The sequence below is a fragment of the Grus americana genome, chromosome 1 (genome assembly GCF_028858705.1).
Source record: "Grus americana isolate bGruAme1 chromosome 1, bGruAme1.mat, whole genome shotgun sequence".
NCBI lineage: Eukaryota > Metazoa > Chordata > Aves > Gruiformes > Gruidae > Grus > Grus americana.
The window spans coordinates 86,816,928-86,843,152 of NC_072852.1; the positions used below are offsets into that span (position 1 = coordinate 86,816,928).

Genomic DNA, 26,225 nt, shown 5'->3' on the forward strand with positions numbered 1-26,225 from the left:
CATGCCTCAGAGACTGCAGCTGCCATTAGACAGTGATAACGCAGAACTGCAGCTCTGTGGTCTCCAGGTAAACTTGTACATGGCAAAACAGTTCCTGAAATAGCTACTGATCCCACATCTGCACGAAGGCCTTGCATAGTTCATATTCTGAACACCATTATTTTGAAGTTGACTTTGTCATGTAGCTTTTAATGCATCACAATCCTGCAGGAACGCTGAACAGTAGGTCATTCTCCAGGCTGCTCTGGGGCTTGCAAAATACTGAACTATGGATGCTTCAGCAACCCTTCTCCTGTAGCTTGCCACTTCCCGCAGCTTGCATCTTCATCCTCCATTTGCCCCCTTGCCCTGTGAAAGATCTAGTTTGTGTCCCGTGGTGCCCATGGAACTGGCAAAGGACAAAGAAGGGCCTGCTGGGATTCCTCACATGCTTGTAGCAGTGATAACCCCTGGCACTGCTTAGTGTGTTGTAGGGCCCTGAGCTACCTGACCTGGCATTTCAGCCTGACCTGTGGTAGAACATACCACGTGGTGAATATCCAGATTGTTACAACGCATAATGCCATTACAATGTAAAATCACAGTGAAGGTAACTTTAGAAGAAAGGGATTTTCCCATTCTGTTTGAAACACTGTGCTTTCAAAAGGGTACTTCATCTCATATCAAGATAAAAAAGGTTTAAAAAAAATCAGACAGGTTTTCCTATTGGGATCAACCAATCAATCAATTCAAATTTGTCAAAACTTTCTGTTTGATTATATAATTGAGGGCAGTAGAAGATGATATCATTAGTATGACCAATGCCTTGAGATATGGACAATCTTGTGATAAGTAAAGTCTCCAGGTGAGAGCTTGGCCAGGATCACAGCCATACTCAGCATGCTCACCAAGACTTTAAGTCTGGTTGAGTCAAGCCTGAACCCAGTGTTACTGACAAGTGAGAATGGAAGGAGATAGAACCTTCCAGGAGAGGTCCACCAAAAATGTTTACAAGCAACTGCATGAACTGTTCTCTGAATACACAGAGATAGGTCATCATGAAAGGGCAATATTTATCTATAGCAAACCACAAACAATACATAAAATAGACCCACTGTTGCTTTCAATAGCTTCTTTAATGGCAACCACACAAAATGGAATACAAAAAATGGCAGAGGCCATGCTAAAGCAAGAGCATTATAAAACAAATTACAAAGTAAGTGATGCTGGTTATATACTCACATAGCAACAGAAGCAACGTGCAATGCTTTCACATTACATAGTACAGGACATTGGAATGCCAACTGCAGGTGCAATAGATTACACACCCCTAGCTTGTCTCTTATCTTTGAATTTCTTTCATTTGACCAAATATGATAGTTCTTGCATTCATGAGGATTATAGGGAAGGAGAACAGTGCAAGGCAGGATGAAGAAGTACGGATCTGCAGTGCAGCATGAAAGAAAGCTCTCCCACTCAGTGTTTCTGTGACGCAGGGGAAAAAAGCAATACAAGCATAGACAGAGATCTAGGTCTCAAATTTCTTGCTGGGGCTGCATCTTCCCTCAGTGTTGCAAGATGTGCAGTCTAACAGCTGTTGCCAGGGCGAAGGGGACGCAGAAATGAAAGCTTGTCATTGAAATTGATTGTGTTGTAATTCGGAAGGTGTTCGTGTTCTCGTGCAATGTAACAAAAACCACCTCCATCGCTGTGTTCACACAACAGCCAGGCACCTCTCTGGACTTTGTGAGAAGATATGATGTCATTGTCATATCCCCTACTCAGATTGGTTGCTTCTGTTATCACCCTGGTCTTCCCTTGATATTGGGCATGTTCATAGAGAGTGATCTGGGGATTGTGCAGATTTTCAGTGATCAGCTTCAGAGAACTGATCTTATCGTTCATCTCTGTACCAACAAAGCTATGTTCTCCCTCCTCAAATACCAGTAACTTGCCTGTATAGTTGACATGCTCATAAGCCACCCAAGGCTGGCCAATTACTTTCACTGAGGAGACACAATCATTCCAATCTACATGTTTTAGATCGTCAATGTCGCTGGTGAATTCTTTGGAGTAACCCTGGAAGTTGGCATGCTCGTAGATGATGATTTTTCCCATCTCAGTAGGACTTCTATAGTTTGGATTTCTGGCTGCAGGAGCTGGATGACAGCCTGCAGAAAAGGAAAACAGAAAATAAGCAATGCCTGTAAGAAGCCTTTTCACACTGGACACAAAATGCTGGAGAGGGTGGTAAAAAAAGAAAAAAAGGACAAGTAAAACATTTTTAGCAGAGGATAAATATAGCAGCAGCTGTAAAAGAATGAGGAAATTTGAATTTGGAAGAAAAAAGTAAAATGAGATATGTACATCAAAACTATCCAGTTTTATTAAGTTGTGTGTTTTGGTTTATGTGAGGGACATCTGAGCATTTAGTTTAACATGTTATTGGTATATCCTAGATAATAATGAAATATATAACTGGTGATAAATCTTTCAGTTGATAATTGACACTGCATGTGAGGATTATTTTAGAAATTGGCATTCATTGTTTGGACTAGATTTTGTGATCCACATAATATTACAAGTAAAGAAGTAGTGAGACATTCAATTAATTCAATTAATTCAATTAATTTCTAAATGAAAGTGCATTTTGTACTGTAAACAGGAAAAAAATCTATTTTGTTAAGGCCAGAACTGAGCTTTTAGACTCACTGAAATACCTTATTTCTCTTTTTATATGAAATGCTATTGAAATCAAGAGATTCCTCTTCTTGACGTAAGCTGAAAAGCAATCAAGTTCAAAGCATCAGCTCTTTGAGTTGGACTAAATTTCGAGTTGTAAATGTCTTTTTGTAGCAAATACTCATATCTAATTCCACACAAAGTCATCTGGAATCAGATAAAGAATCACCATATTTATTAGTAACAGCTGCAGGAACAGCAGCAGAAATGAGCAGCCAATTAAGATAGCAGCTCCCTTTCTAAATCACTTAACACTCATCAAAGCAAAGTTTTAGATTTCATGGCAAATACTTCTGAGGGAAAGAAACAGTTGCTCTGATTCTGGGAAGGGGTGGGAGAAGATCATATCTGCCCAAGCAAGATTAAAAGTCAGACTAAAATTGCAAGACCTGAGCAATATAATCAACATTTTTAAACAAACCTCACTTAAATCTCGCTTTTTAGAAAAGAATCTCACTATGTGATTAAATACATTTAAGCATTTTTTCACAGTTATAATTGAATTTATGGAGGCTGTGGCAACCCAAACTCTAATTTATTGTTTGTTTGAGCACTAGTATAATGACCTTCTACCTGTAGAAAAAGTAATAATAAGAATAAAACAGTTAATTTTGCTGACATAATATAAGGATACTATGCCCAAAATTAATTTGTAAAATATTCTCACTTTCACCCCATGGAATTTTGCAGCAGTGGCTCTCTCCACTCTCTCCCTTTGTAAGGTATGTTTATCCTGCAGCTGTCTTCTCATTACCTGAAAGACGCATAAAGTTTCTGCAAATACAGACACCACCAGATCCTCACATACACGTTGCAGCTTTCATCCTAACACCTCAACCTCTTTTCTCTGCAACTTCATTTCACAGTAGCTGCCCAAGAAGCTATTGGAAGTTTTCATCTAGAAAGCGTGCATCTCACCTTGATGTTGGCGTCTCGGATGGGGAAAGCTGACAGTACTTCCTCCAGTCCGGTGCTGCTGTTTGCAAGAGGCGGCCCACTTGCCTGTATTTGTAGCTAGCACAGAAGTCTTGTGAAACACCTCATTTGACAGAAATGAGAAGTGGCCTCAGGGATCAAAAACAGTTAACTATTTCAGTTTTGTTCTTCCTAGAAACAGCCATCTTATTGCTCTGGGTTGAAAGTGCATTGAAGAGCGAGCCTCTTGATAAACCTTAGAGCTTTGATTCTTGTCTTTATTACTGAGAAGCCAGCTGAATCACAGTAATAAAAACACATCAAAGTATTTTGTGATGCCTAGGCTGTACAAATTTTTTGCTTCCTGCAGTTTACATGTTTGCTTACCTGGGAAGCGCATCTAATACACACTGTTAGCTTTACAAAGGGTTTCTATGTGAGCTATCCAGGTGACAGAGGTGGCATTTAAGTAGCTTTTTTTTTAAATTTCCTTTCCTCCTTCTCACCTATGTAGCCATTTGAGCAGCGACAGGGATGCAGAGCTGGTAAAGCAAGGCAAGGAGGCCCTGGCAGAGCTGCAGTGGCAATATTTTTTTCTTATTTTCATATTGCAGGTTTACTCTGTAATATATTTTCAGACATATTAATTGGCTAGCATGCTGGCAAGCTGTACCACAGTGGAAGGAAACAATGGGATCTTGGTTAGTTCAAGAGCAATCCAGATCCTGCAAATACCCACACCCATAAAAAGAAAATACTTCCTTTAAAGGCTTATTTTGCCTTAGCCATCTCCGAATTTTTAAATCAACAGTCAGATGAATTATAACAACTGTATAAAAAAATTAACAAGCTGCACTGCCAGTGAAAGCAAACAAGCAACTGTTTAGCTTCACAGAAAGATTTAGGTGGGAAGGGACCTTTGCAGCTCTTGAGCCCAACACCCCTCTTCATAGCTGGGCTGAATCTAAACCTACATGGGGCTGCTCAGCACCTTGCCCAGGTGACTTCTGAACATCTCCAAGGCTGGAAATTGCCCAGCTTCTCCGGGTGCTGAACCACCCTCAGAGGAAATTGGTCCCTCTCTTACCAGCAGATGTGAGAAAGCTCACAACAAGGACTCAGAGGGAATTTAGTGGTTATTGGAGCGAGTGAATCAAACACTCACAAGCTCAGGAGTGGTAGATCTCAAACTTATCTTGGATATGGGCAGGCTAGCCAGGCGCTGTGTGCAATTCTCTGAGAGCAACCAAGGAGGCAGGGGCTATGAGCCAGTTTTTCATACAACAGAACTCCCAAGAAAGAAAATACGTACTTGTGCTCACAGCTACAGAGCAGATGTATCTGTTGGCTGCTCTAGGCTGTCATTAAACATAATGACCTCAAAAGGCAACATTTGACCTGCACGGCTTCATCCAAGGCCACTGTATAACATGCCCTGCCGTAGTATGCTTCAGGGACCCCTGCTCTGTCAGGTAGGATGCTGCTGGAAAGATGGGGAGCTGGGAAGTGAGAGAATTCACCCCTGCCAAAACAGGCAGCCTGTAGACTAGCTCCAGCCAAATCCTCCTGCTGCGTTTCTTTCACTGGTGTTTGCCTGACCCCACGGTTTGCCAGATCACAAAACTGAGATAGCACAAAAATACATGGGTTCTTTTTCCACACAGTTCATTCTTTTGCTGCTCTGCAAAGGCTGGGAGCAGAGCAATTGAAATTTGCATTCTAGGGTTTGGAAGAGAGAAGCAGGACCTCACTTTCTAGCAGCAGCTAGATGCAACATCAGCTTTGCTGTACTGCCAAATCACACCTTTACAGCATGGGTTTGAGTGTTGCAGAGAGCTCACCCTACAGTTCAGTGCTTCTGGAAAGGGGAAGGCCCCATTCCGTTCCTGAACGATGGTGTCCACAATATGGTAAGGGAAGGGAGAAAGAGCACAACAAAGTGAGGAATGGTTAGAAGAGGGACTAAATCAGCCTAGAATGGGATGGATTTATGCTGCCATTGAACAACGTTCTTTTTTGGCTTGCTAGTATATTTTACTCATGAAATTATTTAATTGTGTTTCTGGAAAAAAATAAATATATATATATATAATATGACATAATTCAGCACAAACTAAACATTCCCACCTTTCTCAGCACCTGCAGACTCAGAAAAGCCCTTTGGACAAACATATGAGCCATGAAGGCAACACAAAGAAAGAGTCTGAGTGTGTTTCAATTGCATTACAGAGTGATACAGGCAACAGCGAACTCCGAAGTCCCCCACCTCCTCTCTGCAGAGCACCAAAGCTGGCAGTGGGGCTTTTCATGGCACTGAGGAATATCAAAAGGCGATATGCGATGGGATGTGTTGATGCAAAAGCTTGGCAAAGGTTCTCTGTATAAACACTCCCAAGCTCATAGAAAGAAATCACAGAATCATAGAATCATAGAATGGTTTGGGTTGGAAGGGACCTCAAAGATCATCTAGTTCCAACCCCCCTGCTGCGGGCAGGGACACCTTCCACTAGACCACGTTGCCCAAAGCCTCATCCAACCTGGTCTTAAACACTTCCAGGGATGGGGCCTCCACAACCTCTCTGGGCAACCTGTTCCAGTGCCTCACCACTCTAACAGTAAAGAATTTCTTCCTAACATCTAATCTAAATCGACCCTCTTTCAGCTTAAACCCATTACCCCTTCTCCTATCACTACACTCCCTGATAAACAGTCCCTCAACATCTTTCCTGTAGGCCCCCTTCAGGTACTGATAAGCCGCAATCAGATCTCCCCGGAGCTGCCTTTTCTCCAGGCTGAACAACCCCAACTCTCTCAGCCTGTCCTCACAGGAGAGGTGCTCCAGCCCTCCGAACAGCCTCCTGGCCCTCCTCTGGACTCTCTCCAACAGCTCGATGTCTCTCCTGTACTGGGGCCCCCAGAGCTGGACGCGGTACTCCAGGTGGGGTCTCACAAGAGCGGAGTAGAGGGGCAGGATCACCTCCCTCGACCTGCTGGTCACACTGCTTTTGATGCAGCCCAGGACATGGTTGGCTTTCTGAGCTGCAGGTGCACACTGCCGGCTCATGTTGAGCTTCTCATCAATCAATACCCCCATGTCCTTCTCCTCGGGGCTTCTTTCAATCCATTCCTCACCCAGCCTATAGTCGTGCTTGGGATTGCCCTGACCCACGTGCAGGACCTTGCACTTGGCCTTGTTGAACTTCATGCAGTTTGCACAGGCCCATCTCTCCAGCCTGTCGAGGTCCCTCTGGATGGCATCCCTTCCCTCCAGCGTGTCGACCACACCACACAGCTTGGTGTCGTCGGCAAACTTGCTGAGGGTGCACTCGATCCCATTGTCCATGTCGCCAACAAAGATGTTGAACAGTGCCAGTCCCAGTACCGACCCCTGAGGAAAGCCACTCGTCACCGTTCTCCACTTGGACATTGAGCCGTTGACCACAACTCTTTGAGCACGACCATCCAGCCAATTCCTTATCCACTGAGTGGTCCATCCATCAAATCCATGTCTCTCCAATTTAGAGACAAGGATGTCGTGCAGAACAGTGTCAAATGCCTTGCACAAGTCCAGGTAGATGATGTCAGTTGCCCTTCCCTTATCCACCAACGCTGTAACCCCATGATAGAAGGCCACCAAGTTTGTCAGGCACGATTTGCCCCTAGTGAAGCCGTGTTGGCTGTCACCAATCACCTCCTTATCTTCCATGTGCCTGAGCATAGTCTCCAGGAGGGTCTGCTCCATAATCTTGCCAGGCACAGAGGTGAGACTGACCAGCCTGTAGTTCCCTGGGTCTTCCTTTCTACCCTTCTTAAAAATGGGGGTTCTGTTCCCCCTCTTCCAGTCGGTGGGAACTTCACCAGACTGCCAGGACTTCTCAAATATGATGGTGAGTGGCCTGGGCACTTCATCCGCCAGTTCCCTCGACCCACAGATACAACTCATCAGGTCCCATGGACTTGTGCACCTTCAGGTTCCTTAGATATTCTCGAACCTGATCTTCTCCTACAGTGGGCGGTTCTGCATTCTCCCAGTCCCTGCCTTCTGCAACCTGGGCAGTGTGGCTCAAGCATTTGCTAGTGAAGACTGAGGCAAAGTCATTGAGTACCTCAGCCTTCTCCATATCCTGGGTAACTAGGTCACCTATTTCATTCCGGAGGGGACCCACATTTTCCCTTGTCCTTCTTTTCTCAATAACATACCTATAGAAGCTTTTCTTCTTGTCCTTGACATCCCTGGCCAGACTAATTTCTATCAGGGCTTTGGCTTTCCTAACCTGATCCCTGGCTGCTCAGACAGTTTCTCTGTATACTTCCCAGGCTACCTGCCCTTGCCTCCACCCTCTGTAGGCTTCCTTTTTACGTTTGACTTTGCCCAGGAGCTCCTTGTTCATCCATGCGGGTCTCTGGGTGGTTTTGCTTGACTTCCTCTTTGTTGGGATGCATCACTCCTGAGCTTGGAGAAAGTGACCCTTGAATATTAGCCAGCTGTCTTGGGCCCCTCTTCCTTCCAGGGCTTTGTCCCATGGTATTCTACCAAGCAGGTCCCTGAAGAGGCCAAAGTCTGCTCTCTTGAAGTCCAGGGTAGTGAGCTTGCTGCGCGCCCTCCTCGCTGCCCTGAGGATCCTGAATTCCACCATTTCATGGTCGCTGCAGCCAAGGCTGCCCAATGTGCTCCTAGTTCTAATGACCATCTTTCAAGAGCGTTATTGGGATTGAAAACTAAATAGATTTCAGTGTTGCTCATCTCATCTACATGGTACTGTATGCTCAAGGAAGTAAGACACTGAACAAAGCAGAATACCAGAGGGTCAGGTTAGGAGATTGAGATTGGAAATATTTTTAGCTTGGGGGTTTTTTTCTTGGGTGTTTTGGTTTTTTCCTTACAGGAGATTATTTTTCCAAAACTTCCCTCCACCACCCTCCTACAGAAATAGCAGTATCTCAAAATCTGGAAAAGGAAGTGAAAAGAAAAAGAAAACTGAAAGATGATATGAGCAAACCAATTTTCCTCTATTGCCCTCAGCAAACAAAAAGCAGAACGAGCAAGATGAATGATGAACATGCAGAGTCTTTGAAAAATGTGCAAAAAAAACACTTGAAGAAATGAAGACTTATTCTGATTTGGAGCAAAAAATTACTGAAAGATTTTTGCCTCTTTCATAAAACCACTTTTGGGGTTTTTTGTTTGTTTTTGATGAGTCTTAATAGTGAGCTTATTTTTTTGTTCTCCTGTAGAATCATTTCCAAATCCATTAAGACTCTTATGTATTTATTTACTTTTATTTCCTCTGTGGTTGACTTCATCATCATTGCACTGCCGGAGTCTAGTTTCCACTAAATTGTAGGGTGGTAAAACAACTTCACTTTGATCTGTGGATGTCACATATGCACCCACTTCACATCATTAGAAAAAGAAAAACAATAGAAAAATTAAATTAACAACTCCTTCCTCCTCCACATTCTCTTGTGTTCCCACCCTTCACCACCACAGTGGATACCTTAGTTTGTATCTCAATAATACTAATCTCTTTGTATTCTGTACTTTAAAATAATGGGGTTTAAAAAAAAAAAACCCCACACATGAACTGCATCTCCCCAGTTCCTGATTGCTATTTTGGCTGGTAATTGTGGACTCAAGGCAGCAGGACACTGGTTTCTTTGTTTCAGAGTGGTTTTTGTGGTTGGAGGGTGTGTGGTTTTTTGGTTTTTACTCTCTTGGCAGTTGTTAGGGCTAGTCAAGTAATTCTTCATTGCAAAGAGGGAGCCTTTTTCTCACTTTTGCCTCTAAGACTTCTGTTTCTCAAACAAAACAACCCCAAAAAATGCAACATAGGAACATGCAACTGGACCACAGAACCCCAAGCTGTGAACAGTCCACCCACCAATAAATACATTCACTGGCAAACCCTTGAGGGGAAAAAAGATGCCTCCTTTTTTGCCTAGCATATCTCACACAAAATCCCCCCCCCTTTTTTTTTCTCTTCTCTCTTTGTTTGCCACTGTGTTTGCTGCACTCCCCAATTGCCAGAGCTAAGTGGCCTGAACAACACTACTTTTTTAGCACTGACTAAAAGAGAGACAATAGCACCCTTTTGGATGAGTACTGCATATCCACGCATGGCACTGGGAGTGAGCTCCATAAAAGATGGGCTGGGAAGGCATAGCAAATGCAGACTGACAAAACCCTTGTAAGTCCGACTTGACAAGACACAGAAGCCAGAAAGGAAAGGGAAGGGCTTTTCTAACTATTATTTCCTTCCCAAAGTCTCCCCTTCCCAGATAAAGGAAAAGGCAACAGACTGTCTGTGAATAATTTAGTTCAATTTGTCAGAAACCAAACTGGGTTGCTTTCTGTCCCTGTGTTTAATAAATGTGCAAATGGGTTTCTATAGCATGGTTGCTAAGCTGGACTCTGCAAACACAAATGCCTAGACCAATTAGATGCTTAGTACCAAGAAAAAAGAAAAAAAAAAGAGCATCACAGACCCTCAAAAGGTCCTAGCTTCACAGCACCACATTTGGCTGGGAAAGCCTCTCCAACTCACAAAAGCCACATGTCCAGCATTTTGTTGCTCTGATGTTTTATTAGCAGGTTGTGCTCCTAAACCCTTTAATGGCCTGCTCAAGTGTGTCAGACACGGACCTGCCTTGACTCGACACTAGGTGTCACTTCTGCTTAAGACACACAACGGAGAAATTGAAAAGTTTCAAAAAACCTGCCCATCCGGTATTAGATTTTCAGGGCATCTCTGTACCTACAACTCTTCCTACAGTCATGGACAGTTACAAAGTTTCACGTCTCAAATTGGGCATCCAAAAGCATCAGAAAATAGCAGGAATGCTTTGCCATACTAAGCATAACGGTGACGGGTGAAAGGTTTCTCTTCTTACCTTTTGGAGGAGCAAGGAAAGAGACGGCTAGGTGAACAAGGGACTACTATATGGAGAAGCTGCCAGAGTCTGCTCTGACAAAGTGACCTGCCTCTATTGCTGCTTTGCTGCTGCAGGTGGGAGAGCTGCTGTGATGCTTTCAGTCCTTCCTCAGGAGCAGACTTGCCTGCCAAAAGATTTCTGAGCATCAGGGACTGACTCAGAGGAGGAGAAAGATGCATGGTGTTTTGTGGTCAGAGCCCCAAGGCAGGCTAGGGTATGAATGATTTGCAATACAGGAAATGTAGAAAAGATGCAGAAGCATGGGGTACAGAGGTAGGGAAAGAGCTCCCCCTGGGGAGAACTATCCTGTTTAGGAAGGACACACTAAAGAAAGGAGAGAGATTAATGAAAGTATAAGAGGGTGACTGCAAGACCAATTATTTACTATGTCTTACAGTGCCAGAAGCAGGAGACCACAAAAGAAGAGGTAGCAGGCTTAAAACAAAACAAAACAGAAGACTCTGGATATCCACAAGACATTGTAGAGACCAAAAGTATTACTGGGTTTGAAAATCAACAAGATGCCAGCAGAGAATAAATTCACCGAAGGCCATTAAACAAACATAGTGATGCAACTTCCGGGTCAGGCAATTGTTAAGCAGCAGAGTACCCGCTATACTCTTGCCCTTACACACTTTCCATGAAGACCCACTTCAGGTCACCACCTCTAGAGAAAGATTGGTCTGAGCCCCTTTCAAACTGCAAGGACTTCAGCACACACAGGCAAAAAAGGTAGGAGCCTGGGACAAGAGATCAAGGGTTTGTAACTCAAGAAAACCCAGGATCATAAAGAGGCTCAGTAGCTCAAGATGAGGAAACTGCAGTGGTGAGGTACAGCATACAACGGCAGCACATCCACCTTGTCAACAAGCATGGATGCTAATGAGGAGCACGCTGGCTAGAGGCATAAGGATCTCAAAGTACAAATTTTCATTTGCTGGTACCTCCCAACTGGGTGTTGAGTCAGGCCAACACCAAGAGAGAAGAGATTCTAAGACTTCTTGGGGCCTTATGCAGCAAATACATAAAACACTGAGGGAAGAAATACAACAGAAACATAGCAAGAAGCATGAGTGGAAGAACACATACTGAACCATCCCCTTTGGCCACATGCCCAGTACCCTGTGAAAGATCTAGTTTGTGTCCTGTGATGCCATGGATTTGGTTAAGAACAAAAAAGGGTCTGCTGGGATCCTTCACATGCTTTTAGTGGTGACAGGCCCTGCCACTGTTCTGTACACTGGGAGAAGTACAAAAAATGCAGAGCATGATCATTTATAAGGCCCCCAGCTACTTGATCTAGCATTCAAGTCAGGCCTGCTGTGAGCATTAGGGACCTCCAAACACCCCTCACTGCCTTACCTTTCTTGTGAATCTGAAATGCTCAGTACCTGCTACCCACCCCCACTGTACAACAGGGCTCGATAACAGCAGACGTGGATGCAGCTAGAAATGTAAACTAGGATCTTAGATACTTATAGCCACAGTGCAAGCCTGGTTCTGAGGCAGCCAGAGACAGGGTTGCAGAAGGCAGGCAAAAGATGTGAACTGGAACCAGAACGCAGATACGATCAGCCAGCTGCTGTTCCCTGCACCAACACTCCGGTTCCAAAGACAAGTCTTAACAGGACAAGGTTAGACATGGTCTGGACAGAGGCAGCTCACTCATCACTCAGCCCTGGGAAACTAAATAGGGACTACTGTCTATGTGAAGATCTGGCCTCAGCAAAGGTAGCACAGATGCTGTGAGATGATTTAAGGTGAGCAGAGAAGAATCTGACAGAAGGATTGAAATTAGTAAAAACCAAAAAGCACATCTCTGACCAGGAGCAGCGTCTGTGAGGACACAGAAGCAGTGTTTTCCTTCCTTTTAGACGGCACAAGCAGCAAAGTGTTTTGTATGCATTACAGCAATTTCAGAACAGTGCACATGGTTTCAGTGCCACAGTGCAGGATGGGAGACAGGGGAAGCTAGAGCTCAGAAAACACAGTGAGAAATGCTCCCTGCACACATTTTCTGCTCCCAATTGTTGCAGCAGTGAGAGCAAAACAAGCCTGTGAGGTAGAGGTTTAAAGAAACAGGTGCCTGGTGGAAGAGGAAGGGTAAGTGCTCCCTGCCTAAGCCCCTGATCTCAACTACTGCAGCAGTCAGGTTCCTCAAAGAGGTAACACTGCAGATGGTAGGAAAAAGTGCTTCACTGACCCCTAAACCTAAGCAAGGAAAAAAAAAGAGCTTTTTGGCACAGGGAAGCTCTTCTGCTGGCTCACAAAACTGAAGCCTGAGGCTACAGCAAAATGAGGTCCTTTAAGCTTCATTTGCATATGAGCTATCAGTAAAACAAAACCTGGGTCAAAAAGGGAGATAGAAACTGAGAGAGACTCAGATCTATCTCTTGAAAAACAGTGGGCTTATACCCCCAAAGATCTATACTACCCACCGCAGCTCCAACAGAGGCACAAAGACATAGTTTTGGCAATTTTAATTCTCCCCCCTTTATTATACAAAATACTTTACAATTAAAAACATTTTCCCCAATAGAATCATATACAGATATTTATAATTAACAAGATTCAGTTACAGACAAGATGGGGAACTTCTGCACAGAAGACAGTGACAGACCATCAAGTGAAAATTAAGACTTGACCCTTTCCCTACCATAATTCTGGGAGGGGAGGTTACATTTTAGACACTTGTTCCTATCACATTCCCCCAAGTCTGAACTCTGGGATCTCCTCTTACCATGACAGGCTAAGGGCCTCCACCTGTGTCCCTAGCATAAGTATAATACTCTGCTCTCAGAAGAATTATGAAGAGATACTGAGAAAGTAGCATCTGGCTGTACCACAAAGTTACCAGTACCCAGAAAAGGGGACGGCTGCCCCAGTTTTCCCTAGCAACCCACATATACACACATGCAAGCACATACATGGGGGAAGCATGCTCAAAACCCAGAATTTTTCACCCTTTCACCAAATGGCAACCCCACCCCACCAGAGCAACCTGCATTCGAGACATTCAGCAGCAGGCAGTCTCTGCAGAATGGCTATTGTAACCTCTCATAGCCGAGCTGGGCATTACTGTGAACGCAGTCTGGCAAGAGGGCTGGATGTCGCTGTCTTCCCCTCTTTGATCATCTGCCTACCACAGCAGAGTGTCAGTCAGTCATGGAGGCGGTAACATGAACTGCTCAGAGATGCTCAGGCCACAACGGACAGGTAGGGGAAGTCGCACACTTCAGCGGGAGGTCCTTGAAAAAACAGTTGCCAGTGATCTGCCCTACCAGAGCAAAAGTATGTGTGAACCCTAGTGAACATTTTCTCTCTAAGGAAGATCACTGCTGGGCGGGGCGAGCCCTGCACTCACAGGGAAGCTCATCCCAGAGTCACTGCTGGAGGCCAAATGCCTGAAGCAGTGTGGGGAGATCATGGGCATCAGCTGCCCCATACAGATCACTCTGTCCCAGCATGGAGAGGGCCATGCGGAGGGTGCTCCAGATGTTGTCAGACATAGCACCTTGCTGTCCCCGTGGACCTCGGCTCTTCTGCTGCATGTGCAAAGCCTCTAAGAAGTGCTCCACAGCCTCGCTGTCAACATGAGAACATACACATGCTTACGGGAGAAGATGATACATCTCATACATACTCCCTTCCAAAACAGTTTCCCCCTCTTCACCAGATCCTGCCCTACTCCAGAACCATCAGAGATCCCCCTTTTCCTTCTTAACAGAAACTGAAGTCCAGATGGCCCCTACTCCAACTGCATCTGCCTGACACTTTGTACTCAGGGCAGAGTCCTCACACTCACTCTGCTCTTCTATGCCAAGGGAAGACTGCAGGCAGCGTGGCACTGCCCGAGTAACCTATTGCAGTCTCTCTCCCACAAACCCATGCACGCTCATAGGTGACAGCAACCTATGCTCACCGGTGGGCGCCTAAGTTAATGCAGCTGATGCCCAAGTTGTAGCGAGAGCGGATGTATCCTGGCTGGAGCTCCAGCGCCTGACGATATGCAGCCACAGCTTCCTCACTCCGATTCCCATTGGCCAGGGTGGCACCGAGCTTGTTCCATAGAAGATGGTCCTGGATGAGGGGGCAGAGAGAAAGGGCTGAGATAAACTGGATCTTTTTAAGCTCCAAGCCAACCCTCCCTCCCCCACGTGTCTGTCTTCTTCCTCCACTCCAAAAATGTACCTCATACAAGCGGCACAGCACCTCCACCCAAACCTTCACCCATAAGCCTCCAGGTACCTCTAGCATCCACAGTCTGCCCTTTCTTACATTGGGGCGCACACTGAGTGCGGCACTGAAGCAATCCACAGCCTTCTCATACTCGCCACTAAGGTTGAAAAGGACACCCAGGCCACACTGAACATCAGGATCCACAGTTGAGGGGTTGCTGCGCACAGCTGCTAAGAACAGCTCTTTCACCTCTATGAACAGCGAGCTGGAAAAACACAGAACAAAGATATTGGTGTACTGTGGAGAGAGCTGGCCTTGGGTTGCTCCCTCTGCTCCTGCCTGACCAGTCCCAACCATCCAAAAAGCTTTTCAGCCGAAGGCTGAAATTTGTAACCCTAACTCACTCTGAAAGCAGGGAACCGAGGACACGCTTGGAAGGCCCCAGGTTTGTCCCTGAGACACTGTCCTCTGGTTCCTTCTCCAGCAGGTGGGCATAGTCTGCTTTATGGCGTAGCCAGTCCCGCAGAGTCTCGCATGCCTGCTTCTGCAAGGACTCATTGGTGAAGCTGACCGCTAAAGCCATAAGTGCCGTTAGGTTCCCAGGCTGCAGTTCCAAACACCTGCAGATCAAAGAAAAAGTAAATACAGTATTAAATCAGTCTGGGAGATGCCAAGATACAGGAAGTAACACAATCGAGACAGAGCACACCATGCTAGCCATATGGTCCTTGTGGCACTATGCATTAGACAAGGAGCCATGCTCAGAAGCTCTTCTGCAACACTCACTGTCTGAGGGCACTGATTGCCAAGAGCTCCTGTTCATTCTCTGCTTGGGTGGTTCCCAGATATTGCCAGGCCTGGAGAAGATAAGATGCACGAAGTCAGACTTCTTCACATCCAGAGAAAAAGATCAGCTGATAAGCCACAGCGATTACATCCACTGCATTATCCCACACATTTTTAGAGTGAGACCAAATATATGCAAGTATACACATTAGCCACAGATAAAAGTTTCTCTTGAAAGACATATAGGCTTTATAGCACATAAGTCCTCAAGGCCAATAAAACTGGCATTGTTACAGTGAAAAGAAATGAATGTCTACCCGGAGCTCTATCATAAAGCAACTGTTGGCAGTTTTATACTTTTAAGTCACAGAATCTCCACTTTTAACTTCTAACTGTGGTCAAACTGCAGAGGAAGGAGGGAAAAGCAGATCTTTTATTTCCCAAGAACAAAATGGCATAGCAGCAGTGCTAATAAGGTAAGCAACTGTATATACTTGTGCAGTGGTCCACTAGCAAGTGAAAATCTTGGACTTGACCATCAGACCTGAAAATAGAAGCACTGTTATTTTACTGAGTTTTCAATCATCATGACACTAGTACATGAAAACCACTTCCATCTCCAGGCTGCTGACATAGGGAATATTTAATTAAGGCACTAAATCCAAAGTACTTGTTCACTTTATGTTGATGACCACAGCCCTTGCTCAAAAATAGGCTAGATAGTTGGCTGAACTGTCAGCACGAAGTACCTGCTTTTTGAATGCAAGTCACAAAACGCAGTATCCGCTCTCTCAAGGAAGGAAACTTTCATTAGTGAAGACCCAGGCACACTGCACAAGCCACCACAAGCAAGATGCAAACTACTGTCTCAAATCTCTAATGTCTCACCATACAGTTGCAACTCAAGAAGAGCTGACCAGTGATAACTGCATAGTGTTCTGCGGGCAGAAGAGCTGAGATTCAAGGTAAAGTTATGATCTGGACCAAAGCAACCATGACATTTCCTTCAGAGCAATTACTCCAGTCTCTTTGATCACTGTGAAGTCTTGACTTCTCCTGTGCTTTCTGCACCGTCACAGTAGAAGAATTCAGAATGCTTTCAATACAGCTAGCCAGAACTGACCCAAGATTTCCTCCCCTAAGGTTTCAACTACCTCTCCATTACACTCAGCCTGCAGCCCATGCTGCCTATGATCAGAATGCACTGATTCTAAAGGACTGTCAGCAACCCCTTCTGATCATTTTAAAGCTAAATTATATCTCCAAAACTCTGCTTGCTTTTCACCTACTCCCAGTACCTTAGAAAGTAAGATGCATGTATTTCCAGAAGCCAAGAACTTCTGTCCTGAGAGGTCACTGTCATCTAAGCCTCAGGATTAACAAATTGGATATTTCCCATCATATACAATTAGCAGAGCTTGAATCAGACACACTGAGAATTCAGCATCCTTGAGGCAGGCACTCCAGAAACAGACGCGGGTGTATTTTGCATTCTTCCTCTTCCTCCTGAGAATATCCATGTCCTCTACCTCTGGTCAAAGGCACACAGACTATTCCATTTCTCAATCCATCCTGCAGAAGCTGAAGTGCTTTATGGAAATAAGTATTCACTGAATTAGGAGCTGGAAACTTGTCTTCAATATAAAAATCATTCTCTGACCCACAGCTTCAGATGAAGACTATGAAGACACCCAAGCCATCTCTCAACCCTTTTGGGTTACATCTTCTCCTGGCATCTAGATGGAAGGCCTAACCAGGACCCCTAGTCTAACAAGCTGCTCAGAATATTGAGAGCGGTTATCAGCCATAAGCATCTCCAAGCTTGCAATGCCAATAAAGACTTCAACAGAAGCAACTTAAGAGATGAGAACTCCTTATCTTGGTTCCATGCAGAGTCTCACATGCTCCAAAGATTTTACACAGCTCTGGATCAGAGTCTTTGTACTTTTTGTAACTGATCTTCATCACAAACTTCCTTGCCCACAGCCGTCCTGGGGATTCACATACATCAGCTACAGACCCACGGCCACAGAAAAATGAGATGTTTTCATACACCCTGCACAGCTCTTAACACTAAAGTAAGTTTTCTACACACACCCTGACATCTCACAAGGGAAGGATCCAAGCAGCAGGACATCTGGCCAAGGCCTGTTATCTCTGCTCTCACTCACCTCCATATGATCTGGCTTCTGTTGCACTGCAGCCTCAAAGAGCAAGACAGCATTGGGGAGGTCACCTTCCTCCAAGCGTTTCCGCCCCTCTTCAAATGCATCCGGGTGATCTCTCATGGGATTATCTTCCTCAAACTGGTAACCCTAGCAAGGAAGACAGATGGGGGCTAATGCTAGGAGACAGGCTTAGGGAAATAAGCATTCTACAGTACAGCACAGTCTAGTCTTGCTGCATCAGAAACACTCAAACTGCAGACCAGCCAGAAACTCGTCCTCTCTGCTAGTTTGTAGCAGATCAGAGAACAATGGCTCTTCTTCCTGCCTGGTCTGTGCTGAAAAATTCCCCCAAAGCTGACCTGGAGTAAGTTGCACAGAGACTAAACATCTGGTGTGGGTCCCATCAGCTGGGGGCGGGACGTGACAGCACCAGCACTCATTGCAAAGAATCCCAGCGCTACCTGTTATTTCGTGTTGGGCAAGAACTAGGCAGCATTTGCAGACGAGCACAAGTGAAAACAGCATTTGTTTAACCCCTAGCTGATCTGGGATGAGGGTGCATGTGACAGCAAAAGATCAGTGCAAGAAGGAATCCTAGCAGCATTTGGGGTCCATCGAGCTCACCTGCGAGGCAGATATACTGCCAGTCTCCTCAAGGCAGTGCCAAGGCTGAGAGACCCTGTTCTCTATTACCTTGTCATATGATGAGGAGCTGAGGTCTTCATAATCAGAGAGCCAAGGGTGAGCCTCTGCATCTCTCTTGGCCATCTCCTCCCATTCTGCCTGAAGTTTGTCCCAGAAGTCCACATCTGACTGAAAGCAAAACAGAAAGCAACTAGAGTCACCTTAAACTGAGCTCTATAGACACCCCAGAGAACACCCTCTTAAATGTTTCTAGCCATCCTCACAGCATGCAAAGGAGAGAGGTAACCCTACCCACAGGCTCTCAGTTGGTACCCCAGCCCTCCTCCTCCATCAGCTTTACCTCTACAGCAGTCTTTGCCTGCTCAAATTCCGTATCAAGAGTTGACATGTTCCCAGATCGCGCAAATTGATCCACCCAGGCATCGGATGCCCCCTGGGAGTTTGGAAAAAGAAATACACCTTTCTTTTTAGAATTTGGCAACCTCAGGGCACATCCCAAAACAGCAGGAGGGCCTGTGATGACCCATCCTCCCTATCAATGAGAACCAATGGCCTGTGTAAAGTGGAGAGAGTGCATTTGGACATCCCCTTCCTCCCAGGTGCTACAGATGAGAAGACTCACACTGCCCAAACATCTTCCCAGTTTCTGGCTAGACTCTGCTAAGAAGAGCCCAACATCCCCTCCCTTACCTCCCCCAGCCTATTCATTAGTAAAGCATTGCAGAGAGTTGGACTTGCCATTCTCCCTCGCTCCCAGACTGTGCACTGTGGCAAAGAGCTTTCCTCCTTCAGAGCACATAGGGCTGGGGCTCCTACCTGCTGCTGTATAAACTCAGCTGCCCATTGCTCTGCCTGATCTTGGTCTCTGTGGGTCACCTGATTAGCTTCGATCGATACCCTCCCATCTCCGATCTGGCGGACAAACTTTAGGAACTGTGGCAGAGAAATGAAACAAGGGTGGAGCTGGGCAGATGCTTTGCCAACAAGCCCTCTGCCCATGCCCCCCTCCTTCATTAAGAGGACTTCTCTCTGCAAAGCGAGCAGAAAAGGCCCAAAAAGGTAGGGAGGAGAGAACTTCACCACAGTCATGTGGTAGAGGTGGATAATGTCTAGAGTGGATTGTAGGGTTCAACTTCCAGGAATCAGGGAAGAAACGGAAACACGGGACACAGCAGGAGGCCTTATTCTTTTACTGTCTTCCCCCTTCTCAATTCCCCACACCTCTTATTCACACTATCTGTCAGCCCCAGACAGGGAGTTTCTCACCTCAGAATTCTTGAGTTTTGGATCATCCACTTTAGAGAGGAAATCACTAACAGTTTTCTTAAGATCATCCTCAGGTTGATATTCCTCATACCTGTGTTCACAGAGGCAGTAAAAGGGAAAGAGAGAGTCTAATACCAGGTAACAGTGAACTCTCACTAACAACAGTCTACACAATGGGCCCAACAACAGTATTGAGGGATACAATCCCTCCCTCAAAGATTCTGGGGTTCTCCCAAGTGATTCGGTACCTTTATCCATCCGTAAAAATTACAAATTACTACTAGGTTAACTGTGCAAGTAACTGACACAAATGGTAGCAGAATTAAACAATTACAGTGACAGCACAGTTCTGCAGAACAGTCTGGATTCCTTGGCAAGCTCACATGCTATCAAACATTGCAAGTTTTAGCACTATCATAAACAAGGTCATATGTCTAGAAACAAAGAAAGTAGGTCGTGCTCGTGGAAGAGGAACAGTGTCTTAGAAAAGCATCGGCTCCAGAGGACTGAGGGCTCATAGCAAGCACGCGACACTATGTTGTGTCTTACAGCAGGGTAAGACCAGTTCTAAGTGTTATCACTACCTCCAGTCTTAGTGAAGTCTTTGGAACCAGCAGCAGTAACTCAGGAATGCCCATATTTGCAGAAATGTATCAGAAAAGGCAAAAGCCAGGAGGAAGGAGAATCCAAATATGCAAAATCTCTCTTAGGGAAAAACCTAAGAAGCCCAAATTTCTTGTGTCTTGCTGCTTTAATTGAAAAACTTTACTGTAGTTAACATGTACCTATATAGAGATTTGTAGTAGTAGACCATTTTTTAATCTGCTACATATGAAAATAATGTCTGAAAGGCTGAATCTAGAAATATGCAGAGGAAAGGCTGGATATGGTTTGTCAAATAGGGAAATAAAGTGATGAAAATTTACAGCTAGTAGTGTCTAGTATTTGAGATCTCTAAATCTAAAAAAGAATCTGTTGTGGAAAAAAGTTCTGCTTGATTAGGAGTTCCTGAGCTCACTCCTGAAATCACTTTAAGGAGTTTTGCATTAGGCATGAGATTAAGTTAGCCTACATGATCACAGCATCTTTCTGGAACTAGAAAATAGAAAAGCTGGGATCTCAAAAATTTCAGTCTCCAAGCACTGTTTCCTCCTTTCTCTGAAACCAAAGGCCTGAGACCATCAATCAAAGTTAAATGACTCAAAAGCATTCAGACCATAACTGATTTCTATCACCTATCCAAACTTCACCCATTCAAGTGCCTAGCAGCAATAACTAGTCTTTGAGAAAACAAACTCACCATTTATCTGCCAAAGACTGGTCTTCTGATACCCCAAGCCACAGTTTCTCCTCTGACTGCTCTAGGTATTCTTCTGCCCACTTGGCAGGAGACACAGACAGCGGATCTGCATAGGACATCAGGAAGAATGGGGAGAAAATTAAGAAAGGCAGACCATCACTCAGATTCATTTCAGATTTTGCTCTCTCCTCTTTACACAGTTAGCTAACATACAGCAAAGATGTCTTAAAGAAAAATTGTTTACACTTGTTTCTTCTAACTCTGTTTATTCTGATCTAAAAATCAAGCCTTAGGTTCACTGTGTATTAATACAGATGCCACTGTGGTGCCAACATGCTTATGATTTTCTACCTGAATTTCGCAACTTATTCGTCTGCTCCATGCGGGATACTATGTAGGTCAAGAAAATTAGCAATGCATTACAAGTCTCTGTCAACAGCACAACCTACACAGCACTAGGTTTTCATCAGAACTTTCTCAAAGACCTTTGTAAATGCTGATTTATACTCCCAGAAGTATAAAGAGTGAAGGTCAAAGAATGGGACTACCTGGCTCTCTACAGTGGCTACTCCTGGAGAAGAGAATAGCAACTATTTAAATCTTACTCATAACTTCCAGATTAGGTCATTGATGGTGACTGGACCCTATTCCAGCCCCGGCTCTATACACAATGCAGGATGGCTTTTCAGATAAACTACTGGCTTGCTTGAGATGGAAAGCTCAACCTTTGGGCCAGAAACATTCACTTTGCACATTTCCAAGGTGCAACATCCCTTTACCTCCATGAAACAGACAAAAAGTATTTGGCCAAAGCACACTAAACAGTATTTACCCTTGTACCAAAGGCAAATTTAGCCTTAAGAGAGGGAATTGGAGAATATGTAAGCAAGAAGCAGTACCAGACCATCTCCAGAATTTGCATCCATTGAATCATATTAATTTTTATAAAGGCAGTTTGAATAGCCTGCTTCTCCTAAGTTCTCCAAGTAACCCAAGCTAAACAAAAGACCCTTACACCTGAATAAAAGCTTCCACACCACATTGTTCGCAATTCGACTAAGCCACCACAAAGCAGCTTCCCCCCCCCACCCCCTTTAAAGCTGCTACAGTAAACACTAACTGCTGGGCCCAAAGCATTACTCCAAGTTCACATTCAGTAACTCCTCACTGCACACAGGCATGTGACTGGGCAACATCTTGACAGTAATTCCAAAAGCGACCCTTCACCTGTCACTTCAGCAATGAACTCCTGTGACCAGTCAGCCTCATTGTAATCTGAAGAGACATCACCAGCACTATCTGCTGCAGCCAAGAATTCCTGGGTCCAGTTTTCAGACAGTGCCAGGGCTGCCACACCTGGAGCTACAAGAAGAAAAAACCAGAAGTGAGGATCAGAGGACTCAAAGGCATCATTTAAGTGTTCCAGGCTAGCCCTCACTATCTCTGATCTTTCATCTTCTCTTTGTTAGAATAAAAAGACCTGTTAGAATAAAAGCGCCTGTTCCAGTAACTGAACCGCCCTCCAAGGGAAGAAGAGTTTCCTTACATCTAGTCAGTTCCCCTTCCACAAATTGTGTCCAACACCCTTGTCCTTAGGCTGTGTATCACTGCGCAGATCCTGGCCGCAGCTGCTGAAGACAGCAACTAGACACTCCACCTCCCACTCCCTCTGCCCCTTAGACACCTCTTCCCTAAGCTGAACAAACCCGGATCCCTCAGCCTTTCCCCTTACACCACATATTCCAGTCCCTAAACACCTTACTGATCTTCACTGGACTCATTCCAGTATGTCAGTGTACTGGGAAGCCCAAATCTAGAAACAATACTCCAGATACAATCTCACAAGTGCTAAAGAGACGGGAACCACCCTGCTAGGAGCTTAACCAGGACACCAAGATCTTTTCCAGCTCTCCACCTTCTAGCTCCCCTCACCTCGCTGAGGGGCCTGTCGGAAGCTTGATTGTTCAATCTCTTGCATCTCGGCCAACAGGTCATCCATCTTAAAGGTCTGGGGTGCACGGGACAGTAGAGGGGCATTCTGCTCTTGCAGGAACTCTCCAACCAGCTGCCAAAGACAGAGAGGGATTACAAACATAGCATAAAAGATGAACAGGCAGAGCCATGGAGCATGAGAGAAAGACATGGGCTTGTCAGAAGGAGAGATTAATATCGGGTAAAGGGGAAAACAGCAAACAGCATTAATGAGAAAAGCTGTAAGGAGATGCATCAATCTGTTTTTACCTCATCTTCAGTGGCCACTCCCAGTGGTTTTGATACCTACAGGGAATAGTGGGCAATTACCCCAACAGCTTTGACCCCATACCCCTCTCAACACACACCCTGTGGCCTGGTTAGTTTACATCTTCCTCTTCCCTGAGCTTAGGCTGTCAGAATTTTATTGCATTAGCTACCTGCTTAGCTAAAGGAGAAGGAATACTTTGAGTGATACTGTCCAACTCCCTCCCACCACTTTCTGGGTTAGGGCCTGTGACAGTAAGGCATACAGCCCACCACAGCCACCAACATCCTCTTGAGCGCCCATGAACACAGCTTCCACAAACAGACCCTCACCCCATAACCCTGCAGGACAAATCAGGTGACCCCATGGCCTCTGTCCCCAGAAAAAAGCAACACTGCACCTGTCTGCATCAACAGCCCCCCCGGTACTGCTCACCCCACACCCCCTTCAGCCAGCACACCCCTACCCCATGCAGACGGACCCAGACGCGGGCAGGCCTCACACCCAGCCCCAGCTCAGCAAGCAAGGCAACACTCACGGCTGCAGCTCCGGGAGCCCCAGGGGGCCAGGCCAGCGGGCCCTGAAGTCCTTCCTGCCGCAAGGCTTTGTCCTGGGTGAAGTGGCCGGCCAGCTTCATGAGGGGGTTGGAGCCCCCGCACTCCGGTTCCACCAGCTCCCTCATGGCCATGGCGCCAGGCAGGGAGGGAGGGAGAGAAGGTCGGCGCCAAACCCCACCGGGCCTGCACCTGGCCCCAGGACGGCACAGACACCGGGTGAACGCCAGGCAGAGCGACCGGCTGCCAGAGCCGACCGGCGCCGGGCCCTGAGCCAGCGACCACCCACCAGCCCTCTCGCCCCTGCGGGCCCGGGAGAATGCGGGGTGAGGCCGGCTGTTCCCTCCGCCTGCCCGAGCAGGGAGGCCCCGAGCCCGCAGGGGCGGGGGCCGGACTCAGAGGCATGCCACCACGGCGCCAGCTCCCCCGCCGGCTCCCAGCGCGGCCGAGCGCAGCCCGGGCGGGCACAGCTGCCATGACCAGGAAGAGCCCCACCGCCCCGGCTCCCTCCGCCCTGGCCCAGCCCCCGCCCGCTGCCAGGGAGAGGACACCCGCTCACCAGGACAGCAAGGCCGCGGCCTCCCCAACGAGTCTCGTGCCCCCGCCCACCCCTCCCGCCAGCCGCCCAGGCGGCGGCACCCCCGGCCCAGCGCTCCCCGCCCCACACGGGCGCATGGGACGGGAGCGGGGGGGGGGGGGGGGGGGCGGCAAGGCCCGGCGAGGCTACCCCCGCCCGCCACCGTACCTGGGACTGCCAGGGCTCGCGGGGCTCACGGGGTGGGGGGCGGGGCCAGCCCTTAAAGGGCCAGGCACCCCGCGAGGGCCGCACCAGAGCGCCTTAAAGGGCCAGCGTCCGGCGGGCTGTCAGCGCCCGGAGGCCTGCCCCTGCTCGGCCCCGGCCCCGGCCGCCCGGGTCCCTCCTGCCGCCCGGGTCCCTCCTGCCGCCCGGGTCCCTCCTGCCGCCCGGCCTCCCTGCAGCAGGCGACATTCGGATGCAGCTGGAGCTGCGCCCGGGCGGCTTCAGCTCTTCAGGCGCAGCCAGGGGGGTGGTGCTGGTGCTTCGCCGTGTCACCGCCGGGCACCGTTCCCCCGGTCGCTGCACGGCCGCCGGCCTCACCCCATCCTTCTCCCGCAGCTCCCGGGCCGGTTCCGCGCTGCCCAGCACCGGCGGCGGAGAGGACGAGCATGTCAGCATGGGCTTTGCCAGTCTGGGCTGCCCGCCGCTGGAGCAAAGCGGTGTGTATAGGGTATGTACATCTACTGCACAAATATGCATAATGCTATAACGTACCATTAAAACCACGTCACAGAGTCAATAAACGCGTTGCATAGACTTAGAGCAGCAGTTCTGCCGCGGTGTTGGTGTCCCGCTCACCGCTCCTCTCGGTTGAACCGCAGGCAGCGATAAGCGGGTTTTGCACAGTGGCTGCAGCCCGCCCCCCCTGCAGCGGAGCACGGGCACGTGGGCAACAGGGGGGTCTGGTAGCGTCTGTGAACAGCACACCTTCATCTGCCTGGCGGGCTGCTGTTTGCTTTGGGATCACTAAAATATTGCAGCTGGTGGTAACAGGTTAAAAGTGCCTGCATTTAGCTGAAAAGCGTGTGATGGCTTCAGGTAAGCCTTAGAAATGTTAGCTCCTTTACAGTTTTCATCCTTCTACATGTGTGATTCCAAAGAAAGAGCAAACCACCTGGAAAATCAGAGCTCATTCGTGTGTAGAATGGGAAAAGCACAGAGGGGTGTTGTGGTTTAGCACGATGACTGCCTCCTGGGATATTAGGGTGCTATAAATAAATTGTTTTCAGAATTAAATCCCATCTTCTCCTTTTCAAAAGGAATATGCTCATTTGCAGGGTCCTCTCCAGACTTCCCAGATGCAGTTCATCTACCCAAAACCTGATGTCCGGTGCTGGTTTAGATGCTATTCTTTGGCAGTAAGTCTTCTTGGCTGCTCTCCTTACAGCTTTGAAATGCATATGACATATACAGCCAGTTCTGTGCTAGCAAGTAGTATGGCTTAACAGGAACAAATCTTTATTAAGTGATGAGACTGAAAATCCAACATCCACACCAAACATGTTTGGAGAGCTTTCTTTGGATTATATCTTCCCTGGTGCCATGGACTGCACACCAATTAGTGGTTGAAATGCACGAGGTGTGCTCCTATGTACGGCACACCTACTAGCTTAGCGCCACCTGAAGGGAATCTAGTTTGCACACCAAGACTGTTCTGCAGTACAAACCAAAGCCCAGCAAGCGGGGATTACTGGCAAATTCACTTTGAAAGCACACTTCAGACATCCATTCAGGCACTGATGAGGAAGCACCCTACATCTGGCAGGCAGCTGCATTAAGATGGTGACACTTGAAAAGACATTTACATAACCACTCTTACACACGGAGACTGAGGCTGCACACGCTATGTAACACTGGCACAATACATTCTACTCTTCCAGATGTCTGTCTTTTGATATTGCTCCCTGCTTGCCTGTAAGTTATAGTCATGCTGGGACTATGA

General features: G+C 46.8%; 1 protein-coding gene across 13 annotated transcripts; it reads right to left on the reverse strand.

Moving 5' to 3' along the window:
* Positions 1–1,967: 1,967 nt before the first annotated feature.
* On the reverse strand, positions 1,968–25,128 carry PEX5 (peroxisomal biogenesis factor 5). 13 transcript variants are annotated; one of them, XM_054833816.1, is made up of 16 exons: positions 24,266–24,397; positions 23,691–23,898; positions 23,155–23,190; positions 22,846–22,978; positions 22,141–22,275; positions 20,914–21,019; positions 19,614–19,704; positions 19,164–19,280; positions 18,688–18,780; positions 18,396–18,515; positions 17,706–17,849; positions 15,535–15,605; positions 15,153–15,368; positions 14,848–15,013; positions 14,492–14,649; positions 1,968–2,150 (listed from the first exon to the last, which is right to left on the reverse strand). In XM_054833816.1, exons 1-16 carry the CDS (start codon positions 24,379–24,381, stop codon positions 2,111–2,113), a joined length of 1,950 nt encoding a protein of 649 aa, XP_054689791.1. In that variant the 5' UTR covers positions 24,382–24,397; the 3' UTR covers positions 1,968–2,110. The 13 variants fall into 13 exon arrangements, with proteins under 13 accessions (XP_054689791.1, XP_054689811.1, XP_054689800.1 ...); XM_054833836.1 differs by lacking the exons at positions 1,968–2,150; positions 24,266–24,397 and adding exons at positions 13,038–14,154; positions 24,998–25,127; XM_054833825.1 differs by lacking the exons at positions 1,968–2,150; positions 24,266–24,397 and adding exons at positions 13,038–14,154; positions 24,452–24,590.
* Between the last annotated feature and the right edge of the window lie 1,097 nt (positions 25,129–26,225).